Consider the following 21,363-nt stretch of genomic DNA (forward strand, 5'->3'; position numbering starts at 1 on the left):
ACTTATTGCACATATTTCTTTTATACTCGTATTACCTGTGTCTATTATAATGTGCTGACTCTACGCATATTCCAAGCATGGGTTTTGTATGAAATTTTGTTTTGTAAGGTACTGTATTTATTTTTTACTTTACCAAAGTTGAATAAAGTCTTGTTAGTTTAAAAGACCTAGTTAGTTTTCTTGAAGAAAATATAACATGATTCAATAATAAATGGAATTGGTAGGTAAGTACACAAAGTATAAGGACGTGAATTAGAGCAGTTTCAAGATAAAACCAAATGAGGTCAAAGCTACATTATTGTGATTATATTTTTCTTTTTTCTTTAAAGCAAGTACTTAGGTACATCTAGTTTAGAGGTTGAATAGTTTACCTTCTCTAAGGACATGGAGTTTGCAACTTTTGACAATGCAAATTTTTGTCTCGTACAATGATCAGGTCTCTTTTGTCCTCTTTTTGTTGATCTTCGTTTTAGAGAAAAGCAAGTACTTAGGTACATCTAGTTTAGAGGTTGAATAGTTTACCTTCTCTAAGGACATGAAGTTTGCAACTTTTGACAATGCAAATTTTTGTCTCGTACAATGATCAGGTCTCTTTTGTCCTCTTTTTGTTGATCTTCGTTTTAGAGACACGTATAGTTTCTTTCTTATTGTGTACAGCTTTGTTGTTGTGCAAATTTACCGATGACATTGAGCTCTTGAAAAATTGATAAGATATTGTTTCTTGAAGACATACTTGTAGATGGTAGATAGACATAAAGGTGATATATGGAAGTAAAAGAGGCAGAGTAGAAGGACTGCCAAGGTAGGATAGGCAGTCCCTTTATTTCAAGTTAGAAGTAGAACAAGTTTGCAAAAGGAGAATTTGAAATTGAACTTTATGATATTTGGAAGTAAAAGAGGCAGAGTACAAGGACTGCCAAGGTAGGATAGGCAGTCCCTTTATTTCAAGTTAGAAGTAGAACAAGTTTGCAAAAGGAGAATTTGAAATTGAACTTTTGCCTCTCGTATTTTAGGCATATTGGTAGTTATTTAGGCATTGGGAAAATTCACGACTTTCCTCCATGCTGCTCATACACGCTTATTATTCGTGATATTTGGTAGTTATACTTAGTATTCTAATGTAGTATACCTATTAGTTTTTATTACCAACACTTCATATATTGCTATAAAATGTTCACGACTTTCCTCCATGCTGCTCATACACGCTTATTCTTCGTGATATTTGGTAGTTATACTTAGTATTCTAATGTAGTATACCTATTAGTTTTTATTACCAACACTTCATATATTGCTATAAAATATTATAGAATGTGCATATTGCTAGAATTCGTATATTGCTATCAGTTCTATGCCTAGCGCACATTGTAGAGGTCATTTCAATTGATAACAACTATTTAAATTGGACGTTGGTCAGTCGGAAACGTTCTGATCAAAACAAAGCTATTGTGTAACGTCATTGCCCTGTTCAAATCAGTCGCGACCTCTTCAGCTTTTGATAACAAACGTCTATGCCCTGAGATAGAGGTTCAACTACTTTTGAAGATTTTTGTTCGAAATATTAGCACTAAAAGCATTAAGAGAGCTTTTTACGAAGTTGGGGTTGGCTTCAATTCTGGATTGAACTGGGTATAGCTCAATCCTAGATTGATCTCAATTCTGATTTGGTAAACCCCGCTCTAAGCGGCTCTAAGTAATGTCCTTAATAAGGACTAGAGTCCTTACCAAGACAGAGTTGATTGGAATCAACTCTGTCTTGGTAAGGAGAGTTGATTGGAATCAACTCTGTCTTGGTTGGACAGAGGATAAGGAAAGTAGAAACTTTTCTCCCAATATGACGAGGAAAGTAAAAGTAATGTCCTTAATAAGGACTAGAGTCCTTACCAAGACAGAGTTGATTGGAATCAACTCTGTCTTGGTTGGACAGAGGATAAGGAAAGTAGAAACTTTTCTCCCAATATGACGAGGAAAGTAAAAGAAGACTGTTTCTAAACTCTTACGTACGTGTTGGTAAATCTGTTTTAACCTAAACTTGAAAGCCATGTGTCCTCTACAATATTGTCAAGAATACCACCAAGTAAACCAAGTTCATTGAAGTATCCTAAAATTTTCAGTAGCACATAGTAATTCAATATCTTCTTCCCTCACAATTTAACATTTCATTCAGACATCCTGTGTCGGAAGGGGCCCCCCTTCACGACCCCTAATTTTTGAATACGCCTAGGTTTGAGCTGAAAAACAGCTGCTATAGAACAATAGACACACATTACCTGTCTGAATTAACGTCTCCCTATTGAAAGCGCAGTTTTGTTGCACTACAAGCTGCATTACTGCGAGGGGTATGTAGGCTATGTTTAGTTACTTCTACCATTATACTCTGTATTATGAATGAAATATCTTTGGTGGATGTGCCAAAATTACCAATTGTTCTTTTGTAGTAGATACGAGAGGGATGAGAAGAGTTTTAGTGGATGTGCCAATAACACGAATTTAGCCAAGACATACCTTTGAATCCTAATACTTGGCCAAGCCAAAATTAGAATCTATTTTTCCAGTCTTTTAAATTATGTACTTATGTTTTCTTCCATAGACACGCAGTGAACGTACGCCAAAATACAATCAATATCTGATCAATCTAACTTCCTTTGTACATATTTCGCTCACGTCTACTAAGTACTTATTGGCTATCAGCTATCAAACATGAAGTTCGCTAAATCATGATAGTCTATTTGGGGACAATCGAATGTATTTAAATGACTAATATTGTTACTAACATAGTAGATAGTAGCGATTCATCATTGTAGTCATCTCTGTGACCAATTAACTTCCTGTCTGACTTGGAACCTAACATGTTACACTGATTGACTCACGGAACGTGATTGTTTGTACTTTTAGATATACAACAAAAAAAAGCTTAATTTCTATCACAGGATTCGAAAAAATTCTAGCAAGCCTTCAAGTCGTCAGTACTTACATGTATTTATGAGAGTACATTTCCACAATCTTCAATCCTTATACCTACCCTTATATAGTATCCTGAATACCAACACCGACACCGAATCCTTTTTTTTCTGCGTCCTGCTAGCCCTACCTATAAAGTTGAATACACCAGTTCCCTGTGGATCACTGAAGTTAAGGAACGTTGCGCGTGGGTATTATCCAGATAATAATAATAATAATAATAATAGTGCTTATTTATACTGCTCGCATAGTACTGAAAAGTCCCTTTACTCCAGCAGTAGGCTACTACTATTATTGTGATCAAATTCTCACCCCGCAACTTCTCAACTGTAAGTCAGAGAGTGCTAAAAGTAGCACCATTCGATTCCGCGTGAAAAAAAAGGATTGTGATTTAAAGTTCTCCTGGGCTGAAATTGGAAAGAAACTGACCGTCCATTCATCCACGTCTTCCTTAGAAACCTTACAATCGATGAAGGTAAGTTGATACATTAAAATATCAGCTCCAAATCAGGGTTACTCGTCTTCTATTATGTATCTCAGAAAGGGTCACTTGACACAAATTGACAAAATGTCAAGTGTCTTGAATGACAATTCACAAGGTGAAGGTTAAATTTGCTATGCTTCGACCTTGGCATAGAAAGTAGTCGACACAAAAAGTGCAATCAATTTATTTCTAAACTTTGCATTAGTAGTGCTTGGAAATATCCTTTAAAGGAGGGTTGTGTAGCTGCATATTGGTTGTTCATTTAATCCAAGAATTGAACTTATTGTAAGTTTAAACTCATATTCTGGTCTTAGGTATCAGATCAGTATTTGAGAATAATTATCTTCTCTTGTGAGCCAAGTTGGCTCACTTAAACCGTATGATTATGAATCATAACTTATGTTACCCTACTACCAAGACATTGTTCATCATTGATCTTATCAAAAAAGTGTCACTCACTTAAACCGTATGATTATGAATCATAACTTATGTTACCCTACTACCAAGACATTGTTCATCATTGATCTTATCAAAAAAGTGTCTTTAGCACTTTCTGATCTGCGCTACTGATTCAAACCTCTCAGTCCAGACGTGAAGTTTCAAGTCCTATGAATAATGCATACAACACAACTGTTTTCGAGGTTTCAAGGGTTTTGAACCCCAAGGTACCACGTGGTTCAGAGAGGGGTTCGGTGGTAAGACCATAAGTTGCCTGGTAATAAATAATTAAATATTACTTTCCCTTTTATCTACCCTGGAGACTTAGCACTTTCTGATCTGCGCTACTGATTCAAATCTCTCAGTCCAGACGTGAAGTTTCAAGTCCTATGAATAATGCATACAACACAACTGTTTTCGAGGTTTCGAGGGTTTTGAACCCCAAGGTACCACATGGTTCAGAGAGGGGTTCGGTGGTAAGACCATAAGTTGCCTGGTAATAAATAATTAAATATTACTTTCCCTTTTATCTACCCTGGAGATTTAAAGACATACTTGATTGTTCCTTTCAAACACACGTAGGTAAGTAGGTACCAAGTTCTTTGACTTTTACAAAATGTACTGAATAGTCACATCTTAAACTACCCACTCTCATTTTATGTTTCTCCTAGGTAAATAGGTAGGTAAGTAGGTACCAAGTTCTTTGACTTTTACAAAATGTACTGAATAGTCACATCTTAAACTACCCACTCTCATTTTATGTTTCTTTACACAATCTTGCGGCCTCTTTGACTCCTTTTCCGCTTGCAAACTCAACAGTTTTAAATGCTTACGGATGGATTTTGTATTGGTTGCTACAATGTTCTCAAGTCTAAATCTACTGGTGTTATCTTGATGCCCACTCTGCGCTTCAAATCTCAGAGCTCCCTAGTCACATTGGTTGCTACAATGTTCTCAAGTCTAAATCTACTGGTGTTATCTTGATGCCCACTCTGCGCTTCAAATCTCAGAGCTCCCTAGTCAAATCAGTTCATTACTTCATACAGACCGCTTTATGCTCTACACACACACACACACACACACACACACACACACACAAGTTCAAAATATATAATAATAATAGTGCTTATTTATACTGCTCGCATAGGACTGAAAAGTCCCTTTACTCCAGCAGTAGGCTACTACTATTATTGGCTCACTTAAACCGTATGATTATGGATCATAACTTATGTTACCCTACTACCAAGACATTGTTCATCATTGATCTTATCAAAAAAGTGTCTACTAATTTACTTCGACCAAACTGGGCTCACTTTTGTGCTGTTTTATGGTGTTGACATTTCTCACGTCAAAAGTGTCCATTGTTTATAGATTTTGAATGTTGAAAAATTCTTTCACTCTTAAGCAGAACACCTTTTTTATCCAAGTAGAAGGTTTCCGAAGTCAATATATTGGTTATCCTAATAAATTTAATGGAACTACAGCCAGTTGGTATATTTATGTTTGTATAGTAGCCAATCTTGACAGTCATCTTAACAATCTAAAAAGCCTAGGTAGAAAAAATATGATCGGTACCTACTCAGGAAATGTAGTGTCGTAGGTAAACATGAGAACTTGGTAAAATGGAAAAAAACTTACTTGAAGATGGTATTATACCTACGTTGGTTACTTGGCTTTTTAATTTTCTTATTCTTATTTACTCTTTATCTGCTGAATATAAATACCTACCTATCTGACGACCCACTTTAATTTGGAAAATTCAATTTCTCTATTGGCACCTTATTTCAATTTATGTTTCAAAATATTTCATGAATTCCAATTCCTGCTGTTGAAACTTGGTATCAAATATTTCGAGGTTTTCAGTTAATCGAATCAAATTATTCCTATGTACCTCTGGACCTGATAAGCTGATGGTATTTGAGGACATATTTACCATCATTTGTTTTCGGGTAATGGGTTTTATAACTCACCGAACATTTATTATTTTAGATTTGATCTAAAGTTTGTACTTCTCTTACCAGGATATTTTTAAAAAACCAAGTAATCTTTGTACATCAAAAGTGAATGATGGTAGGTAGAATGAAACTGTGTGATTTAGTTGGATTTTGTATTCATCAATATGGACCCAAATTAAGAAGAACAAAATCAAATATTTCCTTGTAAAAGAAAAAAAAGTTACTTCAAATTAAAGCATTAATCTGGATTAGAAATTACAAAATTATTTCTCAAGTAGGTACCTATAAGGCTCCAAGGTTCAAAGCCCCATGGCTGTTGACTCTTTTTTTTTTAAGTGATTTTGCCTGAAATATAATTATACTGAAATTTATTATACGATTTATTATACGATGCTTCTATATTTATTGAACCATTTTACTCAATGTTTTTTATAAGTAGGCCTCTAGAATTTCTATTTCTCAGTCTTATTTAACTGCTAGAATTTTAAATCTTGCTCCAGTAGGTATTTACCTAAAAACCTCCCATCCTGTATAAAAGTTATTCATTAGAAACATTGGAACTACACTAATTTCAATTCAATTATACTGGAAGTCAAAATCTTCATTTTTTTTTTGTGGATTGAAAAATAATTAAAATCTTTTATCAAGCACATTACGATGATATTTTATTTAATTAAACAGTCGTAGTCTGACAGTTACTATACAAATAAATAGATATTAGCCGGTAGCTTGGGATATTACAAATCAAACTTGAATTAGACACTTTAGACCGCCAACGTTTAAACTTTCAAGAATTGGATTTCTTAGAAATTTAAAAAGAGGAAAGAAAAAAAAATCAGAAACTTCTGGTCCCGCCCTAAGAGTATAATCCAGAACCAACTGGTCAGCCATCTACCTAACTGGTTAGGTCCCGAATAAGTTAAAAAAAAAGTAAAAAGAAGTTAGGTACTGAACATTCCATAGATAGATATTCATTCTTTATGAGTAAATTTAGAAAAAAATGCTGCCCCTTTTTTAAAAGAGAGAGAAAACATTTTTAGTGGATGTGCAAAATACCATTGCTGACCCTTTTTTAATGAAGAGATAGAGATCATTTTTAGTGGATGTGTCAATATACCATTGCTGACCTTTTTTTTATAGAGAAGGAACATATTTAGTGGATGTGTCAATATACCATGGGTGACTCTGTTTAACTGGAGTGAGCGAGAGCATTTTTAGTGGATGTGCCAAAATACCAAATTTTCCCATTATCCCTAGGGTATCTACTTGGAGAGAGAGATTTTTCACAAATTACACATTACACCTACCTTGAGTGTTTTGTAGCTCGGGTGTTAACTTCATTAGAACAACGTACTCCTAACGTAGTTGTAACTTGAAGTAAAGATATCGGGGGCCGAAATTTTGTCAACATTAAGGACTTTTATCAGGTCTTTCTTTTATCAATCTCATTATTACTCTTACCCTTGTTTAATCAATCTCATGATTTAGTAGAAGGATTTTCACCCTAGATAGGTAAGTGTCACAATTTACTATTCGGTCTTTCTCTTTTTGTAAATTTCTTTTTATTTTCACAGTTTGTTGGTCGAAGTCTTTTTGTCAAAAATAGTCCAATTAAAACCACCAATAAGAAAAACTGACTCAATGAATGCTCTTTCAAATTTTTGTTAACCCTAGAACCCTTGTCTTCAGAACTTTTTCAAGTGAATACCCTGTACAAAACTATGGAGTGCCTACCATGAATAATTGGTTACCCATTATCCTACATACCTACATTATGCTATTGAATAAATTGTAAACGGGAAGATTCATTTTCTCAGCTCACGAAATGTTCCAATTCTGATGGTCTAACCTCTAAATCACAAATTTCAATCTAGTTTTTAACCTGTTTACTTATCAGAGAACCCTTAAATTTGGTTTCCAATATAGAGAAGTTGCCGCCCATAAACGTAAGGACATAGAATGGGAATAGTGTTATCTTCTCCAAATTCCTACAAATTGGAAAGACTGAGACATGCACCCATTTCAAGTATCCAAATGTAGCATTGGCTACCTATGGGCTATAGGAACTACACGGTTCAAGTTCAGTAGTTGAGAGAGCGTGGTTCTTGGATTTGGTTCACGGTTTACCGTGGGGTAAAGGACTGGCTCTGTGTTTAGTCCGTAGTCTTGTAACAACAATGTTGCTATATGGAATTATGAGGTCAATAAAACATCAACTATAAAGAGCTCCAGAGAATAGGGTTGTGTCAGTTCCTTTAACTTCTACTGACCAGAAGTTATTACGCTTTGCAGCTGATTTTAGATTTAATTTTCTATGAACAAACTATCCTTTATCAAACTTGAGAATTTTACTGTCGTAAAAGAGCTCTCAAGGAAACCAAGCATCCTTTTTGGATATAAAGAAAAGTGTTTTAGTAGGTCTGTTGAAGTTGATCCTCTTTAATATCCTACTGGAAAACTCAATGCCCCTGAAAGTTTAGATTTATGTGTAGAACATTTCCTATAAGTTATCCATATGAAGAATCAGAATAGAGATGATATGGACCTACTTTCTATTGTTTTTCTGAGGCAGAAGAAGTTAAAAGGCTGTTATTTTGAGTGTATGAGTTGCTCGAAACACCAGAAGTATCATTGTTGCCCCTGAAAGTTTAGATTTACGTGTAGAACATTTCCTATAAGTTATCCATATGAAGAATCAGAATAGTGATGATATGGACCTACTTTCTATTGTTTTTCTGAGGCAGAAGAAGTTAAAAGGCTGTTATTTTGAGTGTATGAGTTGCTCGAAACACCTTTTTATATGTTTTTATAATACAGTTTCTTTTTTGTTCAGTCAATAAAATACCTAGAAGGCAATGTAGTCTAATTTAAATAAATCCAAATGAATATTTTATTTCAATGTATATAAAGAGGAACAAATTTGATCTTGGTTTTTTCGTTAAATAGAAATGATGTTAGAGAAGTTCTTGGAATTGCAATCTAAATCAAACTGTATTAGCGTAGAAATGGTACAGATATTAGTCAGGTTTTTGAAAATCCAATCATTATCTGTTAAGAGGAACAAATTTGATCTTGGTTTTTTCGTTAAATAGAAATGATGTTAGAGAAATTCTTGGAATTGCAATCTAAATCAAACTGTATTAGCGTAGAAATGGTACAGATATTAGTCAGGTTTTTGAAAATCCAATCATTATCTGAGCTCGTGTCAAATTTTGCTCCCATCTCCTTGATGCTATGCATATCTTACTACATCTGTCGTCTCGCTGTAGTACATACCTACCTATACTTTGACTGTTTGTTTAGAACATTCTAGATTCTAGAAATAGTCAAGTGTTTGATTGTTGCTTGTTTGAAATATGTTAAAAAGACTCTTCAAGTTTCTTTCTAGGTAAAAATCCGTTTCAAAGCATTGAAGTGTAGATATCAAAAATTCCTATACTTAAATGCACCAGTATTTGTAATCCTATTTGTATTCATTTAAGTACCTAACCTATCAATGGATTATTGTTAACCCCCTATTGATTTACTAAATCCACATTTGATTCAAGCTAAACTTTAATCAGATCAAAACTAAGTATACTCCTACCTACATAAATAGGCAGTTTTACCATACACATCATGATTTAGACGTACCTATCATTACTACATATTTCATATTTATACCATGCTGTATGGTAGACCTACATCTCTAAATAATAATATATGTACGTTGTATTGGGTATGTGGTTTGGTAAACGATAACAACTATTATTAGAATTTTCGAACGTAGCTTTAAGTAACCCTCATACTTCGAGATGATTTAGACGTACCTACCTATCATTACTACATATTTCATATTTATACCATGCTGTATGGTAGACCTACGTCTCTTAATAATAATATGTATGTTGTATTGGGTATGTGGTTTGGTAAACGATAACAACTATTATTAGAATTTTCGAACGTAGCTTTAAGTAACCCTCATACTTCGAGATTTATTACCTTCAGTATCATTCGGTAGAAGTGATCTCCTGGTTTTCTTCCTAAAGAATGTGTTTAAGGCGATTTTTTTTCTCTTATTTATTGTACGTACCTACCTATAACCAGGCTCATATGGTAAAATCGCTCACTGTTTAAAAAAAAGTGATCTTTGACTCTTATTTATTGTACGTACCTACCTATAACCAGGCTCATATGGTAAAATCGCTCACTGTTTAAAAAAAAGTGATCTTTGAGACTATCTGGGCAATCACGTGCTGCTAGCTTTTCCGGGCCGACTCAGGCTGGCTCGTTGTTTCCCTCTACCTCCTCTATGCTTTCTGCTCCATTCTGTTTTTTTGCCTGAAATAGGTATAATGCTATCAGTTTTTTTTCCACGTCTGATTTGAAGAGAAAATTGAGTTCTCACACCGTCTCGTTATTCCCATTACCTAACATGCAAGAATAACATGAATGAAAATTCCAAGAGGAAACGCGTGTAGTGCCTGACGTAAAATTTCCCTGTTTTTCCACTTGTTTTACGAGTCATGCTATTCAGTTGAATGAAACCTGTCTCTAACGAGTACCCATATGTATGAAGTTTGATGGTAATAAATGAAATAAGTATTCTAATAAAACAACATAATGTATTTCAAATATTCAAATAAAACTTTTAGGTACCTGGGCTAGGTAGATTTGAAATTTATATAGGGATCTACCTACAGATTTCACTAGGTACTGTTCCGATTTTTCGTTTTGGAATCAAACTATTTTGCAGAAAAATAGTCAGATTTTGCTGTCTATTTGAGGTAAAGGTATTCAACAGAGCCAAAATTTACATATTAACAAGCGCGACAGTGCCCCGCCAAGGTAAAATTTGACCGCGCTACTAAGACATTATATAGATTTTAAGCTCCATTGGGGTTCTGGGGGCCCCGTAGACCCCTTTTTCTGAGTCCGGTTTATAGGTCACTAAAGTAGGTACTAGTTCAATAATTATATTGAGTCAATTGTGTCGGAAACGTGGTATGTTCATTAATTATGACATGATCTAAATTCGAGATCAAAATATAATTAAATTCTAAATCAAAACTATCCGTAGCGATCTATGTAAGCCTGGATATGCCATGTTGTCTATTGGAACGGGAGGCGGAAGTAGCATGGTCAACTGTTCTCATTAGAATAATAAATTAATAAAATTTCAGTACGTTCATTTATTCCTTGTTTGAAGCAAACTACAAAGAGTATTTTAATGCGATTGCCAGTGGAATATAAATAGGGCAGTATAGGACTGACCATAGGTAGATTAAATTATACTATTATCCATCATAAACCTTGCACAAATCGGTGATTCGTATTCATATTTTTCACGCCTTCTATTGTATTCATTTATTTCAATCGCTTCCAGTTCATAACTTACCTTCTTCTACGTACGTACGTTCGTACGTACGTAACGTACAGACCATGGGCTAAAAACCACTTTTTTGGAATCAGGGGACCCCAAAACGGATATTTCCACAATAAATAAAATAGAAGCAGTGGCAGGTTTTATCAGATCATTTGAGAGAGATTCAGAGGTTAGAGATAAATTTGAGTAACAGGCTCTTTATTGCATTGGGAGATGAACATTGAAGGTAATGTCAGTGCCAATTTATACCCCTCCAACCTTTCGAGGATTTAAACTGCGTTTGTATGTTGATAACCTACGTAGTTATCTAAAGAAATTTTCTTGGCTCAACCTCCAAGCTGTTGTGTCAATCTGTAGTTCTTTGAGACTTCTCCTTTCTATTCAACTTCTCCTTACAAAACAGCAACAATATTCGTTGTTGCTGCACAGTCTAGCACGCTTACAATAGGTCTGGCCTCGATCATAAAATCTCAACTTTACATGTCTATTATCATTACTTGAGAAGCTAGATTGAGGAGGCACTTCTAAGAATACCTTCGTAACATCTTGAGATATACGAACTTCTTCGCTCGAACTAAGAATAACCAAGTTGCAAAGCTTTGAATCTAAAGCTTAGAAGTTATAATTTTGCCTGGTAGTTGTTATAAGTTGAGCTTGGTCATAAAATAGGTACCTCTACCAATTTAATATGGTTAACCGCAAATATGCCCCAAGACTACACAGAGTCTAGTAGCAATTTGTATGTTCGTTTAAAAATAGGAACCTTTTGATTGAGTGTTATGCATTATTCATCTCATAGCCAAAATCTAAACCTTTTGTGCAACTGTTCAACTGTAGTTCAGTGAATGTAATAATCTAATAATGCAAGTTGTTGTAAGTTTATGAAAGTTACTTAAAATCTGATTTTACTGAAATTTTCGTCTTGTGCTCGTTAACTTCTGATCTAATAACTACTATTCGGTACCTACTGGGTACATTTACCTAGCCTAGAATACTATAATGATAGTGAACTAACGTCAAACTATTGAGCTTGGTCATAAAATAGGTACCTCTACCAATTTAATATGGTTAACCGCAAATATGCCCCAAGACTACACAGAGTCTAGTAGCAATTTGTATGTTCGTTTAAAAATAGGAACCTTTTGATTGAGTGTTATGCATTATTCATCTCATAGCCAAAATCTAAACCTTTTGTGCAACTGTTCAACTGTAGTTCAGTGAATGTAATAATCTAATAATGCAAGTTGTTGTAAGTTAATATGGTCTGAGCTTGGTCATAAAATAGGTACCCCTACCAATTTAATATGGTTAACCGCAAATATGCCCCAAGACTACACAGAGTCTAGTAGCACTTTGTATGTTCGTTTAAAAATAGGAACCTTTTGATTGAGTGTTATAATGAGTTGTAGTGTAGTTCCACCTACAGAAACATTATTCATCTCATAGCCAAAACTTCTTCCTACTCTTCAGAAGACTTTTTGTTGTTGCTCCTACAAGAATTGTGAAAATACTTTCTTGATCCTGTCTGAACTCGGTCGTTTTTCTTCTCAAAGGCCCCCAGTGTTTTCTTTCTTCTTTTATCAAACTATTTGTTCTCTTTGTTACAGAGTCACAGCAACTATGTCACCAAATATTTCGCGTGTGAGTTCCTCTGCTTCCTCAACATTATCGTACAAATGTATGCTATGAACAAATTCTTCGACGGTGAATTTATCAACTATGGAATGCGGGTCCTAACGTTCTCCGAGCAGGCTCAGGAAGACAGAGTTGACCCCATGAGTTCGAGTAACTTTTAAGCAGCCTCTGTGATGCGTTCTGTGTTCTTCTGACATGATAAATTGCATGGTACTAGGTTAGCCACTGTCAGGTATGCGACCCCATGGTCTATGTATTTCCCAGAGTTACAAAGTGTACTTTCCACAAGTATGGTGCTTCAGGATCAATTCAAACCCACGATTCCTTGTGTATACTTCCACTAAATATAGTCAACGAAAAGACTTACATTTTCATTTGGTTCTGGTTTGTTATGCTTTTTGTCCTGGTTGGCCTGACCCCATGGTCTATGTATTTCCCAGAGTTACAAAATGTACTTTCCACAAGTATGGTGCTTCAGGATCAATTCAAACCCACGATTCATTGTGTATACTTCCACTAAATATAGTCAACGAAAAGACTTACATTTTCATTTGGTTCTGGTTTGTTATGCTTTTTGTCCTGGTTGGCCTACAAGTCGTCTATAGACTTGCACTCATCTTTTGTCCAAAGGTACGACCCTTGGTTATGAGAACGAAAAACAGACTAGTACCTCACGAAATTGCTGATGCATTGTGCAGGAAAACTAGTCTAGGAGATTGGTGGATTCTCTACATGTTGGAACGCAACATCGATCCTGTTATCTATAGAGACATTGCTGCTGAATTAGCCAAGAAAATCGAGGCCCCTAAAGCACATATCTAACTTATAAACTTTGAAATTGATAATTGTTTTGCGAAGAGGCCATAGAAAGAAAATTATTTTCAAGTGTACATAAATCAAAGTGAATTTTGCTATTTTTATTCGTACCTAAATGTCTCAAAAAGTGATAATTATTTATTTAATATTTTTCTCAACTTGTTTTTGTAATTGGAACTGACCATTTTTTCCTTCGTTATAGGTCTATTTAAAATTAGTTAATTTATTTTCAATCTCTTACGAATATTTTGTCATTTCCTAGTGTTCCTACCTAACAATGCTTCGATTGATACACTGCATTTGGAAACAACATTAGAATGTAGCAATTCTCCTGGTTGGTTTATTGATCTCATCGGTTCTTCTGTTAATTATTCTGCTGAAAATAAAATACAAGTAGATCAATTAAAGTAAGGAAGAAACTAGGAAATAACAAAATTGAGATATTACTTATGTATGCTATCCGATTTTTAGGAACTATCATATGACTTACTCAAGGACCTGCCTTTATAAGTTGTAATAATAAATTTTTCAAGTTTGTTGTCTATTCGGTTGTTCGGTTTCAAGGAGTTTTGTTTAGCAATAATCGCGGGAATAAAAGATGTAAAATATTTCTGGGTGTTTTTGAATCGATATGAATTTGGTTTGTTCACTTGCCATTAAACCTGATTAGACTTGAACATTTCGTTGATTGCAAAGTAAAATTGTCATTATTTTTTATAATTTATACAATAAATATTTGGTTGTTCATTGCACGAAATTCCAAACTTAGGTAGGTATAAGTACAATATTTGTACATACTTGGATTTGTAGAAGTTCTAGAATTTTGTACTGGTGATTGTTTTGTATTCCTAATCAAGAAGACGCTATTCATTCCTTTATTTTCATTTGATAATATTTATACAACCTTATTTATTGAATACTTATTAAAAATAAACATATCATTTTATATTTGAAACTTCTTGATTATTTGTAGGTGTTGAACAAATAATTGGCCTCAATTTCTTAGGAAGGATACCCCTCATAAATAGACGTTTATAATTTCTCTTTCGCTAAAAAACTAAATTTTTTGTTCAGAGAGATATTACAATAAAATTATGAACTGACGAACTGACCTCAGATTACTTTTCAACAGATACGATATTGAATATTGATAAAATAACTAATGAAAAACCTATACAGTTAGGATAGATTAATGACCTTTAATAATCACAAACAGAGGTACTGAACATAATGCTTATATAAAATATCTTGAGGCAGTCTACTTCATGTTTTTTTTTTTTTTTTTTTTTTTTTTAAAAGTAATAGGTACAAGACAACATGCTGCATACATAAGGACTATACTATTATCAAGATAAGAATACCAAATAAACAATGGGATTTTATCATATACTTTCCTTGCGGCATTGCACTCTTCTCTTACTGTGACGAAGGAGAAATGGTGAAAACAAAGTCTCAATATAAAATTTACACGTGATTCACCTGAAGGTTATAGTAGGTAGTTAAGTTACCTAATTAATCACTGGCGTGATTAGTAACATAGTCTTTGATTGTTTATTTTCTTTCGTCAGTCAAATTCAACAACTTTAGAAATTATTAAAATGGGAAATGATGGCAATAAATAAGGAGAGTTAAAAAACTTGATTTTGAATTGAATTATGTTTATGTGTTTTAGGTGTCCTTCCTTATAGGTTTGTAGGACCATCGCTTATGATTTCTTAGGTATTATTATTTTATTCAGACTTATCTCTTAATGAACTAGGATAATATTTTCTTCTTCTTCTTGTTGCCAACGTAAAATATCAAAGTACAATTTTGGACGCCTTGATGGTTTCTTATTCATATGGATTATGATTTGGGTGTTTCTATGTTCTCAACGTTTAATTGGAAAATTCACATTTTATTGATCTTTTATTGTGCATATTTTTTTTTTTTTTTTTTTTTTTTGGTTTTTTTAAGAAATTACTGTCACGTAAATGTAATAATTTTAAAAAAATGCACTATTTAGGACCCAAATACTAATCTTGATCAGGTTACGAAACTTCAATGGGACCTACCTATTTTAATAGGGATTATTATATATAGATGATTACTAAATTAATTATCTTTCTGTAGTGACAAAGACAAATCCTCAATTACTGTGGGATGTTTATTTTTATTATTTTGTGATCCTTAAGAAGTTGATAACTGATTAGACGTCAACAGTAACTATGAGGGTTGTAAAATTGTTTTCATGGCATAGTTATCACTTTTTTTATATTAAACAATATCTACTGTTATCAACTTTAAGGTTTAACTATTTGTATGTTATGTGCCAATTTTTTAAAGAGAAAATATAAAAAAATATGTTTTTGATGGGTTTTTTAATGTTCTATTTACAGAAAGAAAAATGTTTTAATATTGGTACTAATATTTTTTAATTTTTTATAGACCACTTTAGAGCCTTTTGTGTTTTTTTTTTTTTTTTTTTTTTTTTTTTTTTTTTCATGTCCAGGTAGTAAAAAAGAGAGTAAGTTTGGTTCCTCATAGCATTCTACGAAGTAAAAATAGGTACCTACCTACACTATTCTTGAGATGTTGAAATTTCAAAATTAACTTTGCCAGAAATATCTGTTCTCAGAGCCTTCTGAGATGCTTTACATTACAGGAGTTCATCATACTCTTACGTAACAAGATGGAATGGACAATCCTTAGAGAATTCGTTTCAAAGAAATTACTTTCTAGCATAATTTGTTTATTAGAGGTTTTACTTCGCACGCGGTTGCCTAGATTGTCACCCATCCGGGTAACAACCAAGCACAACGTTGCTCAACTTCAGAGAACTACTACATTCAATGTACTATCCCCGCTGGCTACTTTCTAGTTATTTTAGTGGAGATGCCAAAACTACCAAGAAGAAATTTCAAGCTAAATAAACAATCCTCTTGATTAATATTAGTGGAGATGTCGAAACTACCAAATACGAATATACATAGGTATGTAGGTATTCCCACAGGTAAATGTCTGAAGACATCCTACTTCTAAGAGCAAGGGCCGACTTCCGTGTTTTTCATCGGGTCCGAAAAAAGACCCTAGGCGCAAACAATGGCCCTTGAAACAGTATCCATGGTAAACACTCATCAAGACAGTATAAGTCCATATTATAAATTTATGCATAAAGCTACTCGTAAGAAAAGTTCACGTTTGTTTCGATTCTTGGGTCACTTTGTCCTGCCTCTCTTGGCCAATGAAATTCAATCCGTATATCATAAGAGTATCCGATGTCGTGTGCTAACTTCACACCTGTTCTGCACCACGTGCTCAATGTTTACAAACCCACATGTATCATTTTATTCACAACTCGTTCACCTTATAACCCCGTGTCAAATGAGCCAGGATTGGATTAACATTTGAATAGTCGAGGGTTTGACATCATAAGAGTATCCGATGTCGTGTGCTAACTTCACACCTGTTCTGCACCACGTGCTCAATGTTTACAAACCCACATGTATCATTTTATTCACAACTCGTTCACCTTATAACCCCGTGTCAAATGAGCCAGGATTGGATTAACATTTGAATAGTCGGGGGTTTGACTTGACTGAAGATTTGCATGTGCGAGATCTTTTGTGTCGATTTGTTAGTACCAGGAATAATTTTAACAGCTGTGCGCTGTTGCTATTGTTAGGTATACTCTTTGGAGGCACATGTACCTTTTGATATACTGCACCTTTTCCCAAATTTAGGTGGAGTAAAAGAGTTGTGCCTAGCAGTTGGTGATTGGTAAATCTTTGTATAATATAGGTACGCCTAGGCCTTTTAGCAAATGGACTGTTTTCTTATAAAACGGGCTTTATAAAATGAAGTATCAAAACTGCAGGGGTCTCCTCGCAGTTCATCTAATTTAATTATTCCAAGTCAAAAGTAGCAATGCAGCTATGATAACCGTCTCGTCTGTATGATTAGAAGAGGTCAAATCGTTTTAAATCAGTTCAAGTGACTGAAGGCCTTTGACTCTGTCTGGATAGCACAAGGATTTGTTACCGTCAGCTAAAAAGTTATGTGCAACAGGAACTTATAATAAATGAAAAAGAGATTTTAATTGTGTTAAGCGAAAGTAAATGATTGAAAAAAATATGTCTTTTTCCCCGGATTAATACCCTTCGATAAAATAATTATGACTTCATTCGAACTCGAACCAACAACCTCCAGATCCGAAATCCACCAGGCTAAATACTAGACTAATATAGGTACCTAGGTACATACCTAATGCCCATAGTAGGTACTCGTAATAGTATGTATATTCTATTTCTACCTATTAAATTAAATACGAAATTATATACATGCAATAATTTCAATATTTATGTTATTGAAACAGGCGAAGGGCAAAAAAAGAAATATTTCTAGTAGGTATGTAATAATTGTTTGTTTTGAAATTTGACTAAATTATTCTACGCAGACATTTTTGTAAATAAGTTAATCATTCAGTTACCTACTACGAAATATAACACAGGTGAAATAGCTAAAGAGTTTTTATAAAACGTTTGAATTTATAACGAAATACTATCAATAAACGAATTACCCAAAATCACACCAAATGAAAATAGAAAGTAATAAAGAAAGAAAACTATTCTTTTTTGACAAATAATAATAAAAACAACTTACAATTCACAGGAACTGAATTCCTCACAAACGACTCTTAGAACTAAACTTTCACAACAAAAGTTGCAATATCAGGGAAAGTGTGTTTTCCACAAATATTTGTGCGCACGTGCCTTTGTGTTTTCCCCCGACCCCTCTATTGATCTTTACTTTATTTATTTACTCGTAATTTTCGGAAAAAAATGTTTGCCCTTTTTTACCCCCATTTCTTTTTTATCTTTCTACAAACATTATTATTGCTTTTTCACCCAAATACTCAGACTCACCCCTACTTCTTTGACGCAAAGTTCTAGTCGTGTTTTGGTGGAGGCGCTGCTTTTCCCACTTTACGTCTACGAATTCAGATCTGAATAATTGATGCGATTCAGCGTACATTTTTCCTCCCTAGATAATAGGAGACACTTGAGACAGTACTATTGTCCGATTTCAGTTTTTGTTGTCTTTTTGCCTGTATGAATATTCGAAGTTGCATGTGTAGAGATGAAGGTTATTATTATTTACTTTTTTAAGCCCAATATAGAGATGGTACAGATTTCAACAATTTTAGGGGAAACCTCGTTCTGTCCAACTCAATGCTCAATTCTCTCGTTGAAAGATACTCCTTCCAATGTTCAGATTTGAAAATCAAGTTCTCCTACTTGGGGTCTTTGGTGATCACGCTGTCAATTCTGTTCATCTTCATTCCCGCCTATGTGTTCAGTTCAATTGAGCCCAACTGGAGCTACTTGGACTCGCTGTACTTCTGCTTCATCTCAATAACTACCATAGGACTTGGGGACTACATCCCTGGGGTCTCGTTCTGTCCAACTCAATGCTCAATTCTCTCGTTGAAAGATACTCCTTCCAATGTTCAGATTTGAAAATCAAGCTCTCCTACTTGGGGTCTTTGGTGATCACGCTGTCAATTCTGTTCATCTTTATTCCCGCCTATGTGTTCAGTTCGATTGAGCCCAACTGGAGCTACTTGGACTCGCTGTACTTCTGCTTCATCTCAATAACTACCATAGGACTTGGGGACTACATCCCTGGGGAATCACCCCAGCAGGAGTTCAAGTCTTTGTACAAAATCATCGTATCTGGTAAGCATCGGCATTTTTTTCTTCTTTAAATATTTTACGTTAAAATTGAATAAAGGGAAGCAGCGAACCAAGCTTTACTAGAAATAGAAAAAATATCTTGATTAAAACAAAAGAGAGTTTGGCACATCCACTAAAAATGGACAGCACTAAGCAGAAAAGAACCATCCAAAAGAGGAATCGCTTTATGGATGGTTATTTATGCCTAATGCTGTCCAAATATTCTCTACCCATCTTCAGTGATTTAGGGTACATATTTATTAAATAATTTACAACTAACTGACTTTCCTATTTTTTCTTTGCTTTCAGTGTATCTCATTCTAAGTCTGCTGTTCACAATGTTTGTACTCAAAACATTCCACGCTATTCCGGAGTTGAAGATCATGAAAATCTTATCATTGCGATTCAACGATCCCGGATTCTACAAGAATGCTTCAGAGTACCAAATTTTATTTGGTAAAGGAGATAGTAGCAGTATTAGTAAACTATATTCTCAAGATTCAGACACCTTATCATGACAGTAATAACAGGCAATCAGCCTGCAGGACCCATTTAGCCTACCTACCGTTTTTTCATAAATTCAAATATAACCCAATAGGCTGTTGTTTTTGAATTTCAGTATATTGTTTGAAACAGAAAGGAACTCCATTTTGTAGTTTTAATAAAAAATAAAAATAATTGTAACTATAGGTACCTAAATATATTTTTTTTTCTTGTCTTTCTATATTTTTCACAGTAGGTACCTGGGAACCTAATATTTTAAGGTGCAAAATCGGTCGGGTTCGAATCCCAACCGAAACAAGAAGTTCCAAGGGCAGCAGAAAATAATGGCATCAAACTCGCCTGGTGTGTAATGGTAATTTGGTATATTTTAAGAGTCGAAGTTTATAATATTACCTACCTACAGCCATTCATTTTCCTATGCCACCTAGGTATCTAACGATCAAAATGCCCTCCAGATCAATCTAAAATAGGACAAAGAAAGTATAAAATCAAATTTTAAAAACAAAGAACTTTGCTAAAACTCTTAAACAATCAATTTGCTAAAACTCGCCAACATGAGTTCAAAGACCTCGGTGTTTTGGATCAGGATCTTCCGCATTCCTGACAAGGTCGTTCAAAGAGGTTAGAATTCGGTGGATTTGAGTCGACAGTAGAAAAGTGAAGCCATCTGTAAGAACTCGAGCTGCCTCATAAAGCCGTAGACCAGCTAAATTATGAGGAATTATTTCTGAAAGTATTATTTTTCTCTTTATTATTTATTTATTGCACTGGAATTTGTTGATTTTACCATTTTGCTGTCGAAAAATTCATGGGGATCAAAGGTCAAGTTTGTTTTCTACATGAACTAGGATTCTGAAAGGGTAAATCATGGTTTGTAAACAAACTTGTAAACGGATCTTTTTGCACAGAGGTACAGAGATTTTTGCTCGTTTGTTTTGTTGATAAAATTTTTCCTTTCAAGTTTTGATTTTTGATGGCTCTCAGAAGGGGTAAAAGTTAAGGATAAGCTGATAAGGACCAAAAGGATTGCGATTTAAAGGTTCTAATCAACGTGCTTTAACAATTTGCCGAGTCCAGTTTACAGATATGGGTACTTGGGTACATATGTTACTTTTAAGAATAAAAGTCAATTTCATCCTCTCACCTTGCACCGTGTAGAGGCAGAGGGGCACATACAGTTATTTCCCCTGAATCATTTTCTACCATTTTCTCAAAAACTAGGTGCGTACATTTACCCCGCTGCATACCTTTGCCCCGCCCTACCCTAACCTTTGCCTTTTCTATAATATTGAGATCGAAGGGATTTGTTATTTGCAGTATTCAAAACTTCATACATAATAAAGAAATGTGCTTCGTAAGTAAGTACAGTTCCAGAAAGTTAATACCTACATTTTTGTGCACTGTAAATAAAAAGAACATTTTAAAGGATTTATTGAATGGAAGGTGAGGGGGGGGGGGGGGGGGGAAAGGGTTCTTTAAAAATTATACAAAAAA

The 21,363-nt window shown here is 34.3% G+C and overlaps 2 protein-coding genes and 1 long non-coding RNA gene across 3 annotated transcripts in view; all 3 read left to right on the forward strand.

The window, feature by feature from the left end:
• LOC103508751 (innexin inx1) overlaps positions 1-14,937 on the forward strand; it is a 28,291-nt gene extending 13,354 nt beyond the window's left edge. Inside the window, exons 2-3 of the mRNA XM_017443898.2 lie at positions 12,808-12,972; positions 13,253-14,937. Coding sequence (XP_017299387.1) covers positions 12,808-12,972; positions 13,253-13,657 — 570 coding nt within the window. The 3' untranslated portion in view covers positions 13,658-14,937. The remainder of the gene's footprint in view (positions 1-12,807; positions 12,973-13,252) is intronic.
• LOC113467219 lies at positions 4,305-4,675 on the forward strand. The gene is made up of 2 exons (XR_003391375.1): positions 4,305-4,462; positions 4,552-4,675. It is a non-coding gene; the product is annotated as an uncharacterized LOC113467219 (long non-coding RNA).
• Positions 14,938-18,848: 3,911 nt separating the features above from the next.
• LOC103508752 (potassium channel subfamily K member 1-like) lies at positions 18,849-20,058 on the forward strand. The gene is given in 3 exon segments (XM_008473322.2): positions 18,849-19,077; positions 19,080-19,368; positions 19,675-20,058. Coding segments are annotated over 3 exon segments (714 nt in total). The 5' UTR covers positions 18,849-18,861; the 3' UTR covers positions 19,884-20,058.
• Positions 20,059-21,363: the final 1,305 nt, after the last annotated feature.

This window comes from Diaphorina citri, unplaced genomic scaffold (genome assembly GCF_000475195.1).
Source record: "Diaphorina citri unplaced genomic scaffold, Diaci psyllid genome assembly version 1.1 scaffold431, whole genome shotgun sequence".
In the NCBI taxonomy this organism is placed as follows: Eukaryota; Metazoa; Arthropoda; class Insecta; order Hemiptera; family Psyllidae; genus Diaphorina; species Diaphorina citri.